At 39.4% G+C, this 22,841-nt stretch overlaps 1 protein-coding gene across 1 annotated transcript in view; it reads right to left on the bottom strand.

Moving 5' to 3' along the window:
• The window catches only part of Atp7a (ATPase copper transporting alpha), a 117,761-nt gene that overhangs the window by 28,378 nt on the left and 66,542 nt on the right, over positions 1-22,841 (bottom strand). Inside the window, exons 6-14 of the mRNA XM_090326579.1 lie at positions 17,809-17,972; positions 16,073-16,234; positions 13,600-13,676; positions 13,172-13,397; positions 9,344-9,577; positions 7,999-8,090; positions 5,618-5,745; positions 4,088-4,242; positions 3,746-3,880 (exon numbers count right to left, since the gene is read on the bottom strand). Of these exons, the coding sequence (XP_090182705.1) occupies positions 3,746-3,880; positions 4,088-4,242; positions 5,618-5,745; positions 7,999-8,090; positions 9,344-9,577; positions 13,172-13,397; positions 13,600-13,676; positions 16,073-16,234; positions 17,809-17,972 (1,373 nt within the window). The remainder of the gene's footprint in view (positions 1-3,745; positions 3,881-4,087; positions 4,243-5,617; positions 5,746-7,998; positions 8,091-9,343; positions 9,578-13,171; positions 13,398-13,599; positions 13,677-16,072; positions 16,235-17,808; positions 17,973-22,841) is intronic.

Below are 22,841 nucleotides of genomic sequence, written 5' to 3'. Positions count from 1 at the left end.
AGTCCATGACACTCATTATCTCCAATTAACCACCAAAATCAAGAAATGTAGGTGTAGTTTAAGTGGTAGACTGCTACTTTTGAGCAAAAAAGCTCAAGGGGAGTGCCCAGAACCTGAGTTCAAGCCCCAGGATTGGCAAAAAGTAAAACAGTACATGGAGTATCATGTTTAAAAAAAGTTAAGGCCAGGAGCATAACGTAGTGGTAGAGTGCTTGCCTCGCATGCACAAAGCCCTGGTACCACATACACAGTAAAAGCTGGAAGTGGCGCTGTGGCTCAGAGCTCCAGCCTTGAGCAAAAAGTGTCCAAGAACAGTGCCCAGGCCCTGAGCTCAAGCCCCACAAGTGACAAAAAATGTTTTTTTAAGTGGAAATGTGGCTCAAGATAGAGGGCATATTTGAGGAGAAAAGCCCAGGCCCCTAGTTGAAGCCACAGAAGCCACAGTACCAGCACAAAACAAACAGACAAACAGCAGCAACAACAACAACAAAGAAAACATCTGGACCAAGAATGTGGCCTAGTGGTAGAGTGCTTGCCCAGCATGTATGATGCCCTGGGATCAATTTCTCAGTACCACATACATAGAAAAGCCGGAAGTGGTGATGTGGCTCAAGTGGTAGAGCTCTAGCCTTGAGAAAGTGCGAGGACAGGGCCCAGACCCTACGTTCAAGCCCCAGAATTGGCCAAAAAAATCAAATAAAAGGAAGACTTTGCTTTTAATAGTCATGATTTTACAGTGCTAAGTTCTTACTAAGTTCTGAAATACATATTCATTTAACAGTTATAGCTCTATAAGGGAATAAAGTTGGAAAGGATTTTTCTAGGTTATCTAGACACAACAATGTTTTCATATATGTTGTATGTTTTCATCTATAATAATTCCAATCCTATATTATTATTTTTTTGCCAGTCCTGAGCCTTGGGCTCAGGGCCTGAGCACTGTCCTTGGACTTTCTCAAGGCTAGAGCTCTACCACTTGAGCCTCAGCACCACTTCCAGCTTTTTTCCATGAATGTGATACCGAGGAATCGAACCTGGGTCTTCGTACATGCTAGGCAAGCACTCTACCACTAGGCCAAACTCCCAGCCTATATTAAGTATTATTATCCCTAGTGAAAATGAGAGGAATGACTTAAAAGTTCATATGTCTAGGGGTTGGGAGTTTGACCTAGTGGTAGAGTGCTTGCCTGGCATGCACAAAGACCCGGGTTCGATTCCTCGGTACCATATACATGGTAAAAAAGCTGGAAGTGGTGCTGAGGCTCAAGTGGTAGAGCTCTAGCCTTGACAAAGTCCAAGGACATTGCTCAGGCCCTCAGCTCAAGCCCAGGACTGGCAAAAACAAAAAACAGAACAAAACAAAACAAAAAAAAAAACGTCACTTTAAGCCAGGTGGAGTGTAGTGGCTCTCACCTGTAATCCTGGCTACTCTGGAGGCTGAGATCTGAGGATCAAGGTTCAAAGCCAGCCTGGCACAAAAGGACCTGAAACTCTTATCTCCAATAAACCTCTAGAAAATGGGAAGTGGGGCTTGGCTCAAGGGTAGGGCAGTGGCCTTGAGCTGAAGAACTCAAAACAATGCCAGGCCCAGGGGTAGGGTGGGAGCCTTGATCTGAAGAGCTCAAGGACAACGCCCAGGTCGAAGTCAAGCCCCATGGCCCACAAAAAAATGTCACTTTAAACAGGGAGAGACCAGGAGGGGGTAACATTGTTTAAAAAAATGTAGCTCCTCTGTATATCACCTTTACAATAACAATAAACATCAAAGTTTCAGAACAATGCTTGGTCTGAGATCACACTCAGATAAATGGCAGAGCTGAGATCTTGAACTTTCCCTCAGTACCTCTCTAGTTCTTTTATGAAAACAAAACCATGCCAGAAATGAGACTAAGTGTAAAATGTAAAAGTATGATAATTCCTTTTGGAAAGTCATGGTGAAAAAAAAATTCCAAAAGGAAATCTTTATTCTTCTAGAAATACAAGTGTTACTATTATTTGTGTCTGTATACTGGTGTTCTACTGCTTGGTTCACAGCTCTACTTCTGGCTATTTGGTGGTTCACTGACCAGAATGTCAGGGACTTTTCCTGCTTCAGCTGGCATATAACCATGACCCTCAAACTTCAGCTTCCTCAGTAGCTAGGATTACAGGCAGGTGCCATAGCTATAAGTGTTATTTTTAACACACTCTTACCCCAGCCCTTCAAAGACACAGTTTCTCCTTGGCTGTAATTCCAGTTACCTGGTCAACTGTTATCCAAAATATTTAGTGGAAAATTCCAGAAATAAATTGTGCAAATTGTAAATTATACAACATTCTGAGTAGCAAAATATAATCTTCCTGTCCTCCCTGGCTGAGATGAAAACCATCCCTTTGGCTAGCCAAGTGCCGTTGGCTCATGCCTGTAATCCTAGCTACTCAGGAGGCTGAGATCTGAGGATTATGGTTCAAAGCCAGCCTGGGGAATGAAAGTGCATCAGACTTTGATCTCCAATAAACCAGCAGAAAACTGGAAATGGCACTGTGGCTCAAGAAGTACAGCACTAGCTTTCAGGTGAAGGGCTGAGGGATAGTACCCAGGCCCAAAGGTCAAGCCCCACAATCGACAAAAAGAAAGAAAGAAAGAAACCATATCCACATGTTCTGAATATCCACATATATAGCACTCACCCATTAGTCACCCAGTATCTATCTATTGGTTATTCCAAAATTTGTATTCCTATGCTTATGTTCAAGCAATGCTGATGTTACTTACTTAATTATATCCTCCATGTGAAAGAGAAGTGATAATGGCAATTTGGATATAATAAACTTTCACCCCAGAGATGAGGTGAAAGTTTTGTAACAATTAGGAAGAAATCCAACTGCGTATTGAGATAGCTAAGATCTAAAAGAATGGAGCATTTTTGTCTATAAAATTGTAGAGGAAAAAAAATGTGTGCTGCTTTTGCTGTTATGCTTCTCACTGCAAACATTATCACAGTGTAAGACAAAGTGCTTAATTAAGATGGAAAAGTGGGGCCGGGATTTGGTCTAGTGGTAGAGTTCTTGCCTAGCATGCATGAAAACTTGGGTTCGCTATCTCAGTACCACATACATAGAAAAACCGGAAGTGGTGCTGTGACTCAAATAGTAGAGCACTAGCCTTGAGGAAAGCCCAAGGGCAATGCTCAGGCCCTGAGTTCAAGACCCAGGAGTGGCCAAAAAAAAGATGGAAAAGGTACCAAGCATGGTGGCACCTGCTTGTAATCTTCCTTGGGAAGAATAGGCAGGAGGACCTTAAATTCAAGGTTGGGCTATGTATCAAGGCCTTATCACAAAACTAACAATAGAAAAAGGTATCAAATTTGTGTAGGTATTTACAGAAAAGAAAGCATGTTGTGTGTGTGTGTGTGTGTGTGTGTGTGTGTGTGTGTGTGTGTGTGTGTGTATAACAAATATATATAGTATTTAAATGTACTAGGTACCTTCTCTGGTTATAAGCATTCACTAGTGTCTTAGAACACATTTACTAAGGACAGGGGGTAATTAGTCACTCTCTCTCCTCCCTCCCTTTCATTCCTGTAGGTGCATTACAAATTAAATCCATGGCTTTGCACCCATGCACAGAACATGCAGTGTTCTAACACTCTGCTACAGTCTCCAGCCTATATTTGTCATTTAGAAAATTATTTCCCCTTAATTATTTATGTGAAAGATTTGCAAACACTTTGCCTACAGTAAAGAGTTGTTACAAGCCACTTACAGGAAAGTAGGTTTCCACAATTTCGAAGTTCTGAAATCCAATTATAATCCATACCACAAGGGTAGCAATGGAAATAAAGACAATAAAAGGAACAAAGTAGCCACTGAGTTTGTCTGCAAACTGCTGGATAGGAGCCTACAATTAAAATCATCAGAACAAATAATAAGTAATAACGCCAGTCACCTTTTCTGTTATCAAATATAGAAATCGTTTAGTAAATTTCCTATTAATGCGACTAAATAGAGTCAAAGGAAAATATAAAAGATAGATCAAGAGTTACACTGAGAAGGAAGGCAGGTTTTCAAGAAAATACTTTGTGCTTTTCTTAGTGGGCTAGGTTACCTTTGATGTTTGGGCCTCCTCCACAAGTTTAACGATTTGAGAAAGGGTTGTGTCTGCTCCAACATGAGTGGCACGGATCAGTATGGATCCATTCTGGTTAATAGAACCAGCAATCACTGTGCTGCCAGGTTTTTTAGCCACCGGCATTGCTTCCCCTGGAGGGAGGAGTCAAGACAGATTTAGGGAACATGGATGATCACTACTTCAAAATTCACTTCATTGTCAACCAAAAGTTAGGAAGAAGTGTTCCTGAGTGAAGTAGAGTGAGGATAAATACCCCCAATGAAAGCTGTCCTCTCTTTTGTTTATCTCAGTTCAAGGCCAAACCCAGGGAGGGATTTAACTTTAAACTGGGAAGATCTAACATGTTAGCTCTTGTTGACAGATACTTCCAGAGTTTCACCCTAGTCCTACATCCCTGCTTCTCGACATGTTCTGCAAGAGCATTTAGAAATGTGGGAGGGAAATTTTCTTTGTGATAAGGACTGAGATGAGGGCAGGCAAGTACTGCAACAATAACTCCATGGCCAGGGTCAGAGAAACTAAATTATACCTGAATGAACAAGAAAGTCCCCAAGAAGTAAGAAACTTCCTACCCTAACTGGAAAGAGCAACACTCCTGAGAAATACAGACTCTGAAATTATTTACATGGGCTCCATCAACTGAGACTATTCTGGAACTATTCAGAGAGGTAAGGTAGCAAGGCATTATTTCACTTCTGCTTCACATTGGCCTTAGGTATGCAGAAACTTTTTTTCCAGTCCTGGGGCTTGAACTCAGGGCCTGGGCACTGTTCTTGCACTTTCTCAAGGCTAGCACTCTAACACTTTAGCCACAACACAACTTCCAGCCTTTTCTATGTATGTGGTACCAAGGAATCGAATCTGGGTCTTCGTGCATGCTAGGCAAGCACTCTACCACTAGGCCAAACTCCCAGCCCCATGTATGTAGGAACTTTACAAATACTCCAGGAAAAGTTTGTACGTCTAATCCAGCTAGGAACAGAACAGGTTCTAGAACAGGAAGAGAGAAGATACATCTGGCTCAGGAAAATTTGCCAAAGTCTATCTGGTAGTTCTTCTACAGAAACCTGAGATAACTTCTTTTGTGGTACATTCTAGTAATCAACAATCTTCAATGAAAACAGCCTTCAATACTATAACTGAAAACATGAAGCAAATCCAAGGAAACTGATCAAGTACAGTCAAAAGAACTCATATTTGCCAGTGCCAGTAACTCGTGCCTATAATCACAGGTATTCAGGAGCCAAAAATCTGAGGATTGTGGTTCAAAGTCAGTCTGGGCAGGAAAGTCTGTGAGACTCTCATCTCTAATTAAGCACAAAAGAAAAAACCAAAAGCTGGAGGTGGAGCTATGACTCTTGAACACAAAAGCTCGGATAGTGCCCAAGTCCTGAGTTCAAGTCCTAGGACCAACAGACAGACACACAGACACATAGACTCTTTTATGTCTATTTTCCTTAGCAGATTGGAGTCACTTTCAGATCATGAGTCTATAAATGAACATACCTGTGATGAGGGACTCGTCAACCATAGAATGTCCTTCAATAACACGACCATCCACCGGAAATTTGCCTCCTGGAACAACCTTAATGATATCTCCACGTTGTACAAGCTCCACATCTATTTGTTCTTCACTAAATAGGAGTAATATGAATAGAGTCATGGCGACATGCTTCTCACTCTGGTCTCTCTATACAAGCTTTGAGTTCGTGTCCATGTGGTCTCATAACGACTAGAAACACCACTACACTGGTCTTGTTCACTAGTGGTGAACAACACAGTTAGCATAAACCAGAAACTGAATGGTGGCTGAAGACTCATTAAGTAAAAGATTTCTAAGTAATGCCCATGGGGTTTATTTGTTAAAATGTAGAAGTTGCCTAAACAGCTTTGAGTATAAATAATGAAAAATACAAAAAAATGAAATATAATGTCTTCAAGTCTGGCCAGACTGCCGGAGGCTCACAACTGTAATCCTAGCTACTAAGGAAGCTGAGATCTGAGGATCACAGTTCAAAGCCAGCCCGATCACTTAAAGTTTATGAGACTTATCTCCAATTAACCACCAGAAAGCCAGATGTGGCGCTGTGGCTCAAATGGTAGAGTACTAGTCTTGAGCTGAAGAACTCAGGGACAGCTCCCAGGCCCAGAGCTCAAGACAGAAAAAAAAAATGTCTTCAGGTCTAACTTACAGTTTATAAGGAGCAAAAGTAAGAAAACAAGTTAAATCGCATCACGAGGATGCAGAGACACAATAAACGGAGTATTAAATGATATCCATTAAATGACAAATTCTTGCTTTCTTGCATCATCAAACTATTGTCACATACATCCTATGAAGATGCTCAACCACACGATGCTACATCCCCCAAAAGAAAATTTTAGACAGCACAGTATTCTACAGAATAACCAATGGATCTTTTTCAATAAGTCAGTTATATTGAGGGCTGGGTAGAAGAAGAAAAAGAGGAAGGAACAGAGGAACTATTCCAGATCAAAAGAAACCTAAGAGGCTGGGTGATGGTGGCTTTATGCCTGCAATTCTAGCTATTCAAGAGCCTGAAATCTGAGGATTGTGGCTCAAAGCCATCTTGAGCAGGGAAGACTATGAGACTCTTATCTTGCAAGTAACCTGCAAAGAACTAGAAGCAGAGGTGTGGCTCAAGTGGTAGAGCATCACCCTTGAAAGAAAAATCCAAGCAGGAGTCCGAGTTCAAACCTCAGCATCAGCACACCAAAAAAAAGGAAAAAAAGAAAAGAAACCTAAGACATATAACAATATATAACATTGCATTTTGCCACATAAATATGTATAACTATGAGTCAATAGAAAAATTAGGGCCAGGAGTTTGGCCTAGTGTAGAGTGCTTGCCTAGCATGCACGAAGACCCAGGTTTGATTCCTCGGTACCACATATATAGAAAAAAGCCAGAAGTGAGGCTGAGGCTCAAGTGGTAGAGCTCTAACCTTGAGAAAGTACAAGGACAGTGCTCAGGCACTGAGCTCAAGCCCAGGACTGGCAAAAAATTAAATTCAGTTTGGAAATATAGTTCTATAGTGCTCTCAGACCACTTGCCTACCATATTGAAAGATCTAAGTTCAAGTCTTAGCACTACAACATTAATTTAAACTGTTTTTATAATGCAATGATATACCAATCTTCTTTGAATTCTATCCCAAACAGATTTAAGACATTCTAGAGACAAAAGAAAAGTAAACATGAACTGAATATTAAATGACAGTAAGGAATTATCAGTCATTTTGTTAGGTGCAATATGGTATCAGGCTAGCTTTGAATCTATGATCTTCCTGCCTCTGCCTCCCTAGTGCTGGATGCTAATCTTATGCCACCATACTTGTTCTTTTCTATAGAGATTCTATCGAAAAACCAGTTAAAGCAGGGGTTGGTGGCTCACACCTATAATCTTTTTTACTTAGGAAGCCAAGATCTGAGGATTCAAAGCCAGCCTGGGCGGGAAAGTCCATGAGACACTTATATCCAATTAACCACCAGAAAATGGAAATTGGTGCTGTGGCTCCAAGTGGTAGAGTGCTATCCTTGAGCAAGAAAGCTTAGGGACAGTCCCAGGTTCTGAATTCAAGACCCATGACTGACAAAAAAATATTAAAATTTTTAAAAAAATATATTAAAAAATTTTAAAAATATTAAAGAAATATTACTTAAAACATATTATTGAAATTTAATTTTACTGCAACAATAAAAAATAAAATGAATAAGTTAATATGAAAAAGTAGATAACTGTTATGTGTGGGAAATAAGGGGGATAAAACTGTGTGAGTTCACAATAGTTTTCTCTGTTTTTAGGTATATGTTTGAAAACTTTCATAAGAAGTTAGCAAAAGAAAATGAGGGTAAAAATAAATACCTCAGGAGGATATTTTCCGAGTTAAGAGTTACAATAGTTGCTTCTGTAGCTTGTAGTGAAATTAGCTTTGCAAGAGCCTCTGATGTTTTGCCCTAAAAATTAAAACAAACACAATTGACAATGCTATGAAAAAAATGTTCAAGTATAAACTAAAATAAAGATAGAATCTTTAATGTTGATTAAAAAACAGCTTAAATTCAGGTGTTTAAAATCAGAAAAATGTGCACAGTAAAAGTAAGTGCATAAAATATAAAAGCATTAAGTATCACTTACAAAAATAAAGGAAAGTAATAAGAAAAACATCAGGAACCCAATAGATACGTGGGGATAGGTCATGAATAAGTAAATTATCGAAAAGGAAAAATAAACACCTGACAGAAGGAAAAAAATGTTTACTCATGCCATTAACAGAAGAATTGTAAAAAGCAGCTCTCTAATACCATTTAATGCCTAATTAGATAGAATTTAGATAAAATGCAACACTGACACAGGGACAACAGTTTGCTCGCAAAAACTACTGCAACCTGCAGCACTAGCCATAGAAAGATGTATAATTCCTCCTAAGATACTAGGTCAATGGAAATGATTATTAGACAGGAATATAATCGGTACAGATTAATCAAAAATGAAAAATTAGAAACATTTGATTTGAGAACAAAAGCGGGATGGGTTAGTAGGTTAGAGTCCCACAGACTTGACAGACTATATTATATAGATATATTAAATAATTATCTATTCAGGAAATAGGTAAAAATTGCATGGATTGTATGTATATTATGATTATAGCAACTAAATACAAATCTGTGTTGTACAAGATTAAATTATAGCATGGAGCCAATGCCATGGCTCACGCCTATAATCCTAGCTACTCAGGAGGCTGAGATCTAAAGATCAAGGTTCAAAGCCATCCTGGGCACAAAAGGACCCGAGACTCTTATCTCCAATGAACCTCTAGAATATGAGAAGCGGAGCTTTGCTCAAGGGGTAAGGCAGTAGCTTTGAGCTGAAGAGCTCAGGGACAGCACCCAGGCCAAGTTCAAGCCCCATGACCCACCAAAAAAAACATTACACCATGGGAGTATGGGTAGACTTTTCCATCATTATTTTAAACTATGACATCAAATTTGAATTAATGATATAATAGCAGCAAGTATATCTCAAGTATCTCTCTCATAAAACAACCATGATATACTATACTACTAACAGCAGTAATTCTAGAAATTGGGAAATCTTCTAAAGGAATAGTCAGCTTCAAATACTGCTGATAGAAAATAACTTTTAGAAAGTACTATAGTCATTTATTCACCCTAAATTCTCCAAAACATCACCTTGTCTTATAGGTTACCTTTGCTATATGTTCCAGCCACCGACCCAGTGCAATAAACACAAAAAGCATAGGAGGGGTGTCAAAGAAGGTGATAGGGTTCACTTTGGCTCTCTCATACATGGCCACTAGGAGAATAATCAGAGAGTAGGCAAATGCAATGGTGGTAGCCAGCACAATGAGCACGTCCATGTTCGCTGTCTTATGCTTCAATGCTTTGTAAGCTTGAATGTAGAAGTACAAGCCTCCATAAAACTGCAACACAAGAATGAAAAGCAATGAAATTTCTTAAATGCTGAAATTCACATACATACCTCAGTAACCTACAGAATGAAAATGGAGTCCCTTTGCCTTTTAAATTAATCCACAAATACTAAGGAGAGATGGTCAACTGGAACAAATTAGTATTTCAGTAGCTATGTGTGGAGAGTGAGGGCTTCAGGTTGCTCTGCACTGCATGCCTTTAAGGGCTGTCTTCTACAAACCAATGGATTTTCGATGATATTAAAAAAGTATTCTAGGCCTGGAGTTTGGCCTAGCATGCATGAATACCTGGGTTCAATTCCTCAGTACCTCATAAAACAAAAAAAGCCAGAACTGGTGTTGTGGCTCAAGTGGTAGAGCTCTAGCCTTGAGAAAGTCCAAGGACAGTGCTCAGGCCCTGTCCTGAGCTCAAGTTTAAGCTCAGTGACTGGCAAAAAAAAAAATCCAAGGCTAGGCGCGGTAGCTCATGCTTGTAATCCTAACTACTCAGGAGGCTGAGATCTGAGGATCGCAGTTCAGAGATAGTCAGAGCACTAAAATCTGTGAGACTCTTATCTCCAATTAATCACCAGAAAACCAGAAGTGGCACTGTGGCTCAGGGGTAGGGCAGTAGCCTTGAGTTGAAGAGCTCAAGGATAGCGCGCAGGCCCAGAGTTCAAGTCCCACAATGGACAAAAAAAAAATTTAAGGCCATCCCCTGAAGAATGATGGTCTTCTGAAGTACTTCAGCCACCATACCTTCAGGTTCCTTAGCTGAGTTTTAGGGAGAAAATATAGCCCTATCTAACAGGATTGTTATGAAGGAATATAAATGAGGTACTACATTTAAAAGTAACACTAAAGCTTACATATTATAAATAATAACCATCTATATAATGCCATTCCATACTAGTCAATAATACCTGTTAGACTATACATACCTAAAGACAAGGCTTCAAGATTCTTACTTTGCTATATTTATGTGTGCCTAGTGTGTGCAATGCTATATATATATATAGATAGATAGATAGATATAGAGAGAGACAGAGACAGAGACACAGAGACAGAGACAGACAGAGACAGAGAGACAGAGAGAATGAGAGAGAGATACATTACTTTGCAAGGCAAAAGCTGAGAGATTACTATCTACCTATTAAGTTCCAAAACAGAAGAAAAAAATAAAACAACAAAAAAAGCCAGGCTCAGGTGGCTCACACTTAGGCAGCTGAGATCTGAGAATCAAGATCTGAGCCAGCCATGGCAAGAAGTGTGACATTCTTATTCCCAATTCACTACCAAAAAGGCGTAAGTGGAATTGTGGCTCAAAAGATAGAGTGCTAGTCTTGAGTAAAAAATGCTCAGGGACAGTGCCCAAACCCCAGGACTACATAAAAATAAACAAAGAAAATAAAGTCAGTGGGGCCGGGAGTTTGGCCTAGTGGTAGAGTGCTTGCCTAACATGCATGAAGACCCGGGTTTGATTCCTCAGTACCACATACGTAGCAAAAAGAAGTGGTGCTGTGGCTCAAGTGCTAGAGCCCTAGCCCTGAGAAAATCCAGGGACAGTGCTCAGGCCCTGAGCCCAAGCCCAGGACTGGCAAAAAAAAAAAAAAAAGAAAAGAAAAGAAAGTCAGGCTGGGAATGTGCCTTAGTAGCAGAGTGCATGCCTAGCATGCCTGAAGCCCTGGGTTCAATTCCTTAGTACCACATAAAACAAAAAAAGCCAGAAGTGGTGCTGTGGCTCAAAGTAGTAGGGTGCTAGCCTTGAGCAAAAGAAGCTCAGCCACAGTGCCCAAGCCCCAGGACTGGAAAGAGGGAGGGAGGGAAGGAAGAAAGGAAGGAAAAGAAGGAAAGAAGGGAGTGGGGAAGGCAGGCAGGCAGACAGGCAAGCACTGAGCATGGCAACACACAGCAGCAATCCCAGAAACCAATGGGCTAATGAAAACTGATTGTGAGCTGGCTACATAGTTTTGGGGCAGTCTCAGATATACAGCAATATCCTTCTCTGAAATAAAAATTCCGATGGTTCATGGAAAAGAATTTATACTTTTTCAGAAATCATTTTTATTTAAGACTAACCCCCTTCACTGTTTTCTAAGTGGTATATTACAAGCTGTTTTGTTGGTAAATGTAACTAGAATGCTTATTTTTAAGAGTATAATAAAACATACAAATATAATTTAAAAATCACCATTGTCTCTTGTTTTGGTTCAGGTGGTTAGTTTTTATGTTTTTTGTTTTTTGCTAGTCCTGGGCCTTGAGCTCAGGGCCTGACCACTGTCCTTGGGCTTTCTCAGGGCTAGAGCACTACCACTTGAACCATAGCACCACTTCTGGCTTTTTTCTATGTATGTGGTACCGAGGAATCTAACCTGGGTCTTTGTGCATTCTAGGCAAGCATTCTACCACTAGACCAAACTCCCAGCTCAAAGTGGTTAGTTCTGACTTGGGCTTTGTTTGCTATTTTGTGGGACAGGGATGGAAACTATGGTCCTGAGTATAAGGAATGCTTTACACTGAGCTACCTCACCAGCCCTCTCACTTTCTTTTATAAGGATCCAATAAAGGAACCAAATTATTAAATGGAAGTATTCTTTCCACAGAGAATTTCTATCTCAAAAGGTGGGTTGAAAACTATAGAAAGTGGGAGGATCAGAGAGAAAGAGTAATTGAGGGGTTGAACATGACCAAAACATGATGTATGCATATATATGGATATATCACACTGAAACCCCTCCTGTTGTACAATAATATGCATCTATGAGAAAATAAAAAAGCAATAATATATTGCAAGTAGTTAAATGTAATGCCAAACAGCATATTCAAGCTATACATAGTAGCAGATATGAATATCAAATCAAAAAGGCTGGCACCCTTTTCTTCTGTCACTGTCATTAAACAAAATTCTTAGGGGTTAAATGGAATGCATTATCTACTTTAATCAATTGAAGTTTATTTTTGTAAAGATCCAGTATAAAATGATAGCTCTTCTGGGTAATATCAGTTTTGCAACTGGAAACAACAGTGTGTGTGTGGGGGGGAGCGCGCGCGCGCGCGTACATGTGCACATGCATATTTGCGCGCCCATGCACACATGCACATGCCAGTCCTAGACTTGAAAACAGGGCTGGAGTGCTGCCCCTGAGCTTGCTTGCTCAAGGCTAGTGTTCTACCACTTGAGCCACAGATTCATCTCTGGTTGTTTTTTGTCGGTTGCAGAGCTTGATCTGTAGGTTTGGGTGCTGTCCCTGAACTGTTCAGCTCAAAGTTAGTACTCTACCACTTGAGCCACAGCATCACTTCTGGTTTTTTGGTGGTTAATTGGAAATAATATGTGTCTGGGCTGGCTCTGAACAGTGATCCTCAGACCTTAGCCTTCTAGGTAGCTAGGATTATAGGCGTGAGCCATCTGTGACTGGCTCCCCTTCGGGTTTCTTGATGATTAATTGGAGCTAAGAATTTCACAAACTTTTCCTGCCCTAGCTGACTCATAACTATGATCCTCAGACTTTAGTCTCTTGTATAGCTAGGATTACAGGCATGAGCTACCAGTGCCTGTCACATTTTGGTTATTGTTAATCATCAACAAACTCATATTTCACTTGCCTGTACTGGTATACATAATAAAAAGGAGAGCAAATTCATAATGGACAGTCCTGGCAAAATCTGGCGCTCCAAGAACATGGAAGAATGGATGTTGATCATTTCTTCATTGCTTATGTTGTGACTGTGATGCAGAGTGGCAAGGTGGTAGTCCATAACCATCATATATATCATCAATCCCATTACAGGAATACAGAAAAACAGGCTCACAAGGAAGGACCGTCTCCATCTTATATGGGAGGGGGGGAAAGAAAGATCATTTTAGTGAGTAGCTAATCATTAAAGATTCTAAACTCCATTATGAAATATAGATTGTAACCATTCCACCCAGTATAAGGATGCTATTGTAAAAAACTGAAATACTAGCATGGTGTTAAATTTGGAAAGAACAATCAAAATCTGTTGTTTATTGATACTCCAAAAGTACTTACTGTCTTATTTCTCGTTTATGGTCTAGGTGACTTGCTGACCGATCCTTCTTGACCAAAGAAGCTTCAAAACCTAAGCTCTAATTTACAAGAAGAAATTATTTCAATGTATAAATACGTTGAGAAATTCTAAGCCATGGTGCTAATCATTTAAAACAAATCAGTTCAATTACTAAGTGCAAGTGACACCAGGGAATGTAAAATAAAGACCATTAAGAGCCTCCTGCTCTTAATGATCTTTGTTTTTAATCTCCTCTCAAAGTAATTTATATGTCCTTGATTATGGTTAACATATACCCTGTTCTCAACTAACAATTTAACTCAAGTTCAGTTTGTCCTCGGTATGGGTCCTCATTTAATAGGCCACAAAAGCTAGTAGTAACCATTGAAAAGAGCAAATATGATGTAGATTGTATTGTTACTTACACTAATAAGATCTTATCTGAATTATTAATAGACCTCAAATTATTAGAAAACCAATCAGGCAGTACACTGGAACTCCTTTCTTATGACTTGCTGAAGAACCTAGGGCCAATGCAGTATAATATATAACATATATATATATATAACATATATATATACACAATATATAATATATATACTACTGCTTATGTAATATATACACATATATATTACATATAACTACTTTCTTATGACTTAATGAAGAATTTAGGGTCAATGCAGCACAATAAAATGTTTTGGTCTGTTCAATTGTTACTTTAAAAGTAGAAGTCTGTTGCTTTAACTTAAACAATAATTCTTAGTATCGTGCTTTAAGTGATGAATACAAATGTTGCTCCTAACAAATTGCGTTTTTTGTGGGTCATGGAGCTTGATTTTGGCCTGGGCGCTGTCCCTGAGCTCTCCAGTTCAAGGCTACCTCCCTACCCTTGAGCCAAGCTCCACTTCCCATCTTCTAGAGGTTAACTGGAGATAGGAGTCTCAGGTTCTTTTGTGCTGTTCTTTTGGGCTTTAAAGCTTGATCCTCATAAATCAGCCTCCTGAGTAGCTAGGATTACAGGCTTGAGTCACCGCACCCAGCTATAAATTGCATTTTTTTTTTGCCAGTCCTGGGCTTGAGCTCAGAGCCTGGAGCACTGTCCTTGGACTTTCTCAAGGCTAGCACTCTACCACTTGCGCCTCAGCACCACTTCTGGCTTTTTGCTATGTATGTGGGGTACCAAGGAATCGAACCTGGGTCTTCATGCATGCTAGGCAAGCACTCTACCACTAGGCCAAACTCCCGGCCCCTACAAATTGCATTTTATATCCATTTTGTAAATACTTTTAAAGTGACTTGTAGTTCTAACTTAAGTCTGCTTGTTATTAATAGTGTAAATATACTTTTGGTTACATTTTATTTAAAAATTTAAAATTACACTTATAAAACTAATACATTCTAGTTAGAAAATTTAAAACAATATTATGAAATATGAAAGTTTCTCTTTGCTCTTTTTCTATTCTTTATTGTTGTATTGGTCCTAGGCCTTCAACTCATGGCTGGGCACTATCCTTGAGCTTTTTTTGTTGTTGTTCATGGGGCTTGAACTGGGCCTGGGTGCTGTTCCTGAGCTCTTCAGCTCCAGACCACCACCCTACCCTTGAAACAAGCCCCACTTCTCATTTTCTAGAGGTTCATTGAAGATAATAGTCTCAGGTCCTTTTGTGCCTTGGCTGGCTTAGAACCTTGATCCTCAAATCTCAGCCTCCAGAGTAGGTACAATTACAGGCATAAGTCACCACCTGGGCTCTCAGATCTTTTTTTTTGTTCAAGACTACAGCTCTACCACTTGATCCACAGTTCCATTTACAGCTTTGGGCTGGTTAAATGGAGATAAGAATCTCACAGGGGCCGGGTGTGTGGTTCATGCCTGTAATCCTAGCTACTAAGGAGGCTGAGATCTAAGGATCACAGTTCAAAGCCACCCCTGCACAAAAGACCATGAGGCTCTTATCTCCGATTAATCACTAGAAAATAGGAAGTGGGGCTGTAGCTCCAGGGATAGAACGGTAGCCTTGAGCTGAAGAGCTCAAGGATAGTGCCCAGGCCCACAGTTCAAGCCCCATGACCCACAACAAAAAAAGAATCTCACAGACTTTCCTGCCTGGGCCAGCCTTTAACTTCAATCCTTGAAAGCCAAATTTTAAAAAAATGTATATATTTACGTTAATGTTGAGAAAGATCTTAGCTAGAATATTGAAAGAAAAGAGATTTTTGTCACTGTCACATTCTGATGCAAACCAAATGATATTCAAGGGAGTGTAGATTGAATTGGTAATAAAGAAATAATAAAGAAATGAGAGGTGCACTGTCCAAAAAGAAATGCACTCATTACCTGACTTATATAACTGTAATCTAACTGTATATCACCTTGATTATAAAATTTTAAAATCTTACAAAGAAAAACCTCAAACTTAGTCTCTTTTACTTTTTTTTTAGAAAAAGAAAAAAGAAATAGAGAATCTTAGCACTTACTTCAATTGTGTGAATAATGTCTCTGGGACCAATAATTTCTGGATCATATTTAACGTGCGCTTTGTTAGTTGCCAGGGCCACAGAGCAATAGAATATTCCTCGGTGTTTTGTAAGAGTAGACTCTATTTTATGTACACAGGAGGCACAAGTCATTCCTCTTACCTGATTAAAAACAAAGCCATTGTTACTCCAAAATGTACTTTTTTCTCTCAATTAATATGAATTAGTTTCCTCGGGGTTTGAACTTAAGGCCTCATGAAGACAGGTGCTCTACTTCTGAGCCACATATCCAGCCCTTTCTTCAAGCTGTCTTTTTTTTTGCCAATCCTGGGCTTGAGCTCAGGGCCTGAGCACTGTCCTTGGACTTTCTCAAGGCTAGAGCTCTACCACTTGAGCCTCAGCACCACTTCTGGCTTTTTTCTATGTATGTGGTACCGAGGAATTGAAGCCGGGTCTTCATGCATGCTAGGCAAGCACTTTAACCACTAGGCCAAACTCCCGGCCCTTCAAGTTGTCTTTTTTATGTGCTGGTCCTAAGGCTTGAACTCAGGGCCTGGCACAGTTCATGAGCTTTAGTTTTCAAGGCTAGTGATCTATCACTTTGATCAACAGCTGTACTTTCAGCTTTTTGATAGTTAATTGGAGGTACTTTGTTGCCCAGATTGGTTTTTGAACTGTGATCCTCAGATCTCAGCTTCTTAAAAAGCTAGGATTACAGGGATGAGCCACAAGTGCCTGGTAACACAATGGTAAGTTTTGTACATAATATTAGCATTGCTTTTAGTGAAAGTTAATGAAGAACAAGTGTTTCAGTTTTGTATATATGAAAATGTATTTTCCGGGGGGGGAGGGAAATGGGTACCAAGACATGTGAAAGGGTATCAATTTATGTGAATTAATGCACCTTCTATCTGGCAAATATCATGTAACCCGTTTACTAATTACAATAAAAAAAATTTAAAAAAAAAGAAAATGTATTTTCCTCATACTCGAGTGTGGTTATAGTTTAATTGAGCAATAAATCCTAAAATGGACATGCAGGACTTCTAAATGATTGTAAGGAAGTTTGACAAACCCATATCTCAAAAAGCCAGGCATTGGGCCAGGAGTTTGTCCTAGTGGTAGAGTGCTTGCCTAGCATGCATGGAGAGCCGGGTTCGATTCCTCGGTACCACATACATAGAAAAAAGCCAGAAGTGGTGCTGAGGCTCAAGTGGTAGAGCTCTAGCTTTGAAAAAGTCCAAAGACAGTGCAGAGGCTCTGAGTCCAAGCCCAGGACTGGCAAAATAAATAAATAAATAAATAAACCCAAAAACCATACATTCCAGGCCGGGAGTTTTGCCTAGTTGTAGAGTGCTTGCCTAGCATACACGAAGACCCATGTTTGATTCCTTGGTACCACATACATAGAAAAAGCTGGAAGTGATGCTGTGGGTCAAAGGGCAGAGCTCTAGCCTTGAGAAAGTCCAAGGACAGTGCCCAGGCCCTGAGTTCAGGCCCCAGGAATGGCAAAAATAAGTCAAGCCCTATGGCTGACAAAACTAAATAAAAATTAAATTAAAGAACATAAATTTCATGTTTGAGGGTTACTATTCAGTCATATATTTCCATTTTTTAGTTTTCTTTGTTTTTATTATATATCTTATTTACCATGCCTTTATCTTTAGAGCTCTAATATAAACCTTCTCCAAGTGTTTCCTGGACATCTTATGAATCACACAAAATTTCTTACTTACAACAAGTTCCAAAACACCATCTCCTTCATCAGCATTTTCAATCACAGTGGCTCCAAATCCCAGCTCTCGGATGAACTCTGCTATCATTGGGGGTTGTATCACAGTAGGATTATATCTCACTTCTGCCTTACCGGCCATGAGGGCCACAAGCACAAAATGTATTCCTGGGAGCATTAATAAGAAAAACAATACAGATAACAGTCTTTATAAAAAAGAGTATTGATGCAATTACTTTTTAGTACTTTTCATTTAACTGTGAAAGGATTCAGGTGAATCTGTAGAAATGCATTAATTTTTATCCAAGTCTTTACCCAAATGAAATAAAACTATTTGAAAGCAGCCTTATTCACTTAAGCTTATAATGGAAACTATCCATCTCTCTCACTCTCTCTCTCTCTCTCTCTCTCTCTATATATATATATACACATATATACATATATAATGTGTGTGTGTATGAGAAAACATAATAATATATGAGAAAACATAATAATATATATCTACCCATCACTCAACTTCAACAATTATCAATTCAATTAGCAAAGCTTTTTTGCTTTGTTCATTTAAGAAAGGAGAGAGCCTTGCTGTTGGCTCAGGCTGCCCTTGAACTTCTAAGTTTGATCTTCATGCCTCAGTCTCCCAAGTCACTGGAACTGCAACTGCTTGTCACTGTGACAAGCTCTCATTTCTCTACATTCTACCAATTCTACTCCCTTCCTTCTACTCAAATTATGTTGAAGCAAATCATATGATCTTACTATTTCATGTGTAAATATTTAGATATATATCTCTAAAAGATACATTAAAAAAACACAATATTTTTGGGTATGTATCTCAGGGGCAGATGGGACTTGCTTAATAGGTTCTATCCAAACATCAAAAGAAAAAAAACTAATATTAATACAATTTTCACTCCTACAATAAAGTAATTCTTCTAGGCCATCAAATATGCAAAAAGTAATCACATTTTTATTATTTTCTCATAACTGTTGTTTAACAGGTTTTTTGGTTAAATTGGCATCCAAATAAGAATTATTAATTACAATTGGTCAAGAACATATCTTGTGGCTGGGAGCCAGGGTCTCACTCCTATAATCCTAGATATTCAGGAGGCTGAGATCTAAGGATCATCTAAGGATCATGGTTCCAACCTACACAGGAAAGTAAGAAGTGGTACTATAACTAAAGTGGTAGAATACTAGCCCTTAGCAAAAAAAAAAAAAAGCTTATAACAGTGCCCAAGGCCCTAGTTCAAGCCCAGGGAGAGGTACAAAAAAATACAAAAACATACACTGTATATAAAACATTTTTAGAAACTAAGACAGACTCTCAGAGCAAGAAATTTGTGTACTCAGCAAATCATCATAATTGTAGTAAAGAAACTTGGTGTATACCATCAGATACATAATAGTAAGTAATTATTAAATAAGTCATTTTGTAAACTTTTCAAGTTTCACTATCTCTGTACACGGTAATTTTTTAAAAAATCCAGAAGTGGTGCTGTGGTTCAAGTGGTAGAGTGTTAGCCTTGAGAAGGCTCAAGGATAGTCAGTACCCAAGCCTTGACTTCAAGCTCCAGGACTGGCAAAACAAAAACAAACAAAAGAACTCTGTATCCCACCAGGTGCCAACAGGTTAGTCCTGTAATCTTAGCTACCCAGGAGATCTGAGGTTCAAGGTCATAATCAGCAGGGGAAGAAAAATGTGTGACTCTCAGCTCCAATTAACCACAGAAAACCTGGAAGTAAAGCTGTGACTCAAGTGGTAGAGTGCCAGCCTTAGGAAGAAAAAGCTCAGCAACAGTACCCAGGCCCTGAGTTCAAGCGCCATTAGTGGTACATAAACAACAAACAGCTCTATTCCAGAAAAAGTATCACACAACTTGTTAACAAAGCAAATGAATTTACTATAGCATATGCTATAGCTATGCTGTTAATATAAACCTGTGTTCACAACTTTCCTATTTCTATAGGCCTGCTGCTACTCTCATTGCCAGAAAGATAACTAACTCAACACATTATCAAAAACAGACCTTTCTAGAAAACACTGTCAGGCAGCTGCTTGCCGAGAACAGGGACATATAATCACAGGTCAATTCTGGAGTTTGGTTTTTAAAAATTATCAATTATGGGCCAGAGTTTTCCCTTGTGGTAGAGTGCTTGCCTAACATGCACGAAGATCCAGGTTGAATTCTTTGGTACCACATACGTAGAAAAAGCCGGAAATGGTGCCGTGGCTCAAGTAGAGCTCTAGCCTTGAGAAAGCCGAAGAACAGCGCTCAGGCCCTGAGTGTAAGCCCCAGGACTGGCAAAAATATCAATTATCAATTTATCAATCAATTTTGTTTATCTGTGTGTATGTATATACACACATGCCTTTCCTGGGACTTGAACTCAGGGCTTGCGTACTGTCTCTGATCTATTTTGCTCAAGACTATCAATCTACCACTTGAGCAACAGCTCCACTTCTGGCTTTTCAGGTTTTTTCAGTAACTAATTGGAGATAAGAGTCTCACAGATTTTCCTGCCTGGGTTGGATTTGAACCACAATCCTTATATCTCAGCCTACTGAGTCTTGAGATACATTAAAAAAAAAAACCTCTTTAATTTGTGTTGAATGTTTAAAGTTTTATGTGCACTTTATACTTTTACAGCACATCAGAATCCAGATTAGCTACATTTCAAGCATTCAATTTCCCTTGTAAACAGTGGCTACTGCATGGAATAGCTAGGCTTTAAAAAACATTATTATTATCAAGTAGCTATAAAGAAGGATAGGGGAAATGACACATAATAAACTGCAGCCAGGAATTCAGAAACACTGTATTATATGAGTAGTTCTATGAGAAACACAAAAGAACCATATTTTTTTATTTAATTCTCCTCCTCTTTCATAAGCCACAGTATTAGTAAAAGAAAAAAAATTAAAAAGCTGGGAAAGGTGGCTCATGCCTGTAATCCTAGCTACTCAGGAGGCTGAGATCTGAGGATCAAGGTTCAAAGCCAGCCCTGGCACAACAAAAGGACCTGAGACTCTTATAACCTTCTAGAAACTGGGAAGTGGGGCTTGGCTCAAGGGTGAGGCAGTAGCTTTGAGCTGAAGAGCTTAGGGGCAGCACCCAGGCTGAGTTCAAGCCCCATGACCCCCCCCCCCCAAAAAAAAAAAAACAAGAGCAGCTTTCTCCATCTGACCTTGCCTGCTGGCCCAAAATAGTGTGCTCTAAAAACTAAAGGACATCATGAAGAACGTCATGAAACTTAGAAAAGAAAAATACTTGGGAAAACAACTCCTCCAGGCAGAAAGATGGATATCTGTCTTAAAAAATGTAAAGTAGAATGCACCGTTTCTTTGAATGGATGCTCAATCATCAATTATCAAAGCTTAGAGAGCAGGTCAGTCTTAGAGAAGCTGAGCCCCACAAAATAATGATCTGGCCTTAATATATAAATGGATGTATTACATATACTTGGAGTTTTTTCCCCAGTATCCAGTAGCTCACATTAATCATCATTTCCTTATTAAGTCCTTATGAAAAAAATGTGTACACTGAGACACTTGGCACTGCCTCAGTACCAAACATAAGACTTTAGTCTCATTAAACATAACCATGTTATCACTATATGATCAAAACAACTATGGGGCTATCCTAGAAAGTCTCTAAGTATGAGTGGAGATGAATAACCTCTCAAAACATCTGAGTGCAAGTCAATAAACCTTTATGTTTCAGCCTGTAATTCTGGATACACAGGAGGCTTAGATCTGAAGATTGCTGATCAAAGCCATCGTGGGCAGAAGAGTTCATGAGACTGTTATCTCCAGTTAACCTGTAAAAATCCAGAAGTGGAACTGTGGTTCAAGGGGCAGAGTGCTATCCTTGAATTCAAGCTGCAAAACTAGCATAAAAAAAAGAAAAATGTAAAAGCCAGGCACCAATGGCTCATGCCTATAATCCTAGCTTCTCAGGAGACTGAGATCTGAGGATTGTGTTTCAAAGACGGCATGGGGGGGCCGGGAGTTTGGCCTAGTGGTAGAGTGGTCACCAAGCATGCACGAAGACCCGGGTTCGATTCCTTGGTATTACATACATACAAAAAAAGCCAGGGTGGTGCTTAGGCTCAAGTGGTAGAGCTCTAGCCTTGAAAAAGTCCAAGAAAAGTGCTCAGGCCCTGAGCTCAAGCCCGGGACTGGCAAAAAAAAAAAAACCAAACAGCCTGGGCACTAAAGGCTGTGAGACTCATCTCCCAAATCTCCAAATAACTTCCAGAAAACCAGAAGTGGCACTGTGGCTCAAAGTGTAGAGTAATAGCCTTGAACTGAAGAGCTCTAGAATAGCACCCAGATCCAGAGTTCAAGCACCATGACTGACAAACAAAACAAAACAAAACAAAACAAGAGTAACATTGTCGAAAAAGAAATGTACTCAGGGCTAAATGTGGCATAGTGGTAGAATGCTTGCCTAGCATGAATGGAGCCCTGGATCTGATTCCTCAGTATCACATACACAGAAAAAGCTGGAAGTGGAAATATGGTTCAAAGTGCTAGAGTGCTGAGAGATAGTGCCTAGGCTCTGAGTTCAAGCCGAAGAACTGGCAAAAGGAAATAGAAGGAAAAAGAAATGTACTCATTACCTGACTTATGTAACTGTAACCACTCTGAATACCATTTTATAATAACAATAAAAGAAATTCAAAAACATGAGAAAAAAGGGGAACTTATGCAAATAAGTACACAAAACAACACACTTTAAGAACTGCTTATCCAGAACCAAAGAAACACAGACTCCATGGTTTCCCTCATTTGTAATAATTAGTATACATCTAGGATTTTCATAGCAGAGAATAATTGTTCAATAGCTATGCACATATAACCATATAAGATTATGCTAAGTGAAATGAACTCCAAGATATGAAACAAATTTTTCTTTGTGGTTGCTGTTTTCCTTCTTCTTTTTTTTTGCCAGTCCTAGGCTTGGGCTCAAGGCCTGAGCACTGTCCTTGGACTTTCTCAAGGCTAGAGCTCTACCACTTGAGCCTCAG

Source organism: Megascapheus bottae, chromosome X (assembly GCF_031878675.1).
Source record: "Megascapheus bottae isolate mThoBot1 chromosome X, mThoBot2.hap1, whole genome shotgun sequence".
Taxonomy (NCBI): Eukaryota; Metazoa; Chordata; class Mammalia; order Rodentia; family Geomyidae; genus Megascapheus; species Megascapheus bottae.
The sequence above is the reverse complement of the archived record's forward strand: the minus strand, read 5'-3'. Positions and strand labels throughout refer to the sequence as shown.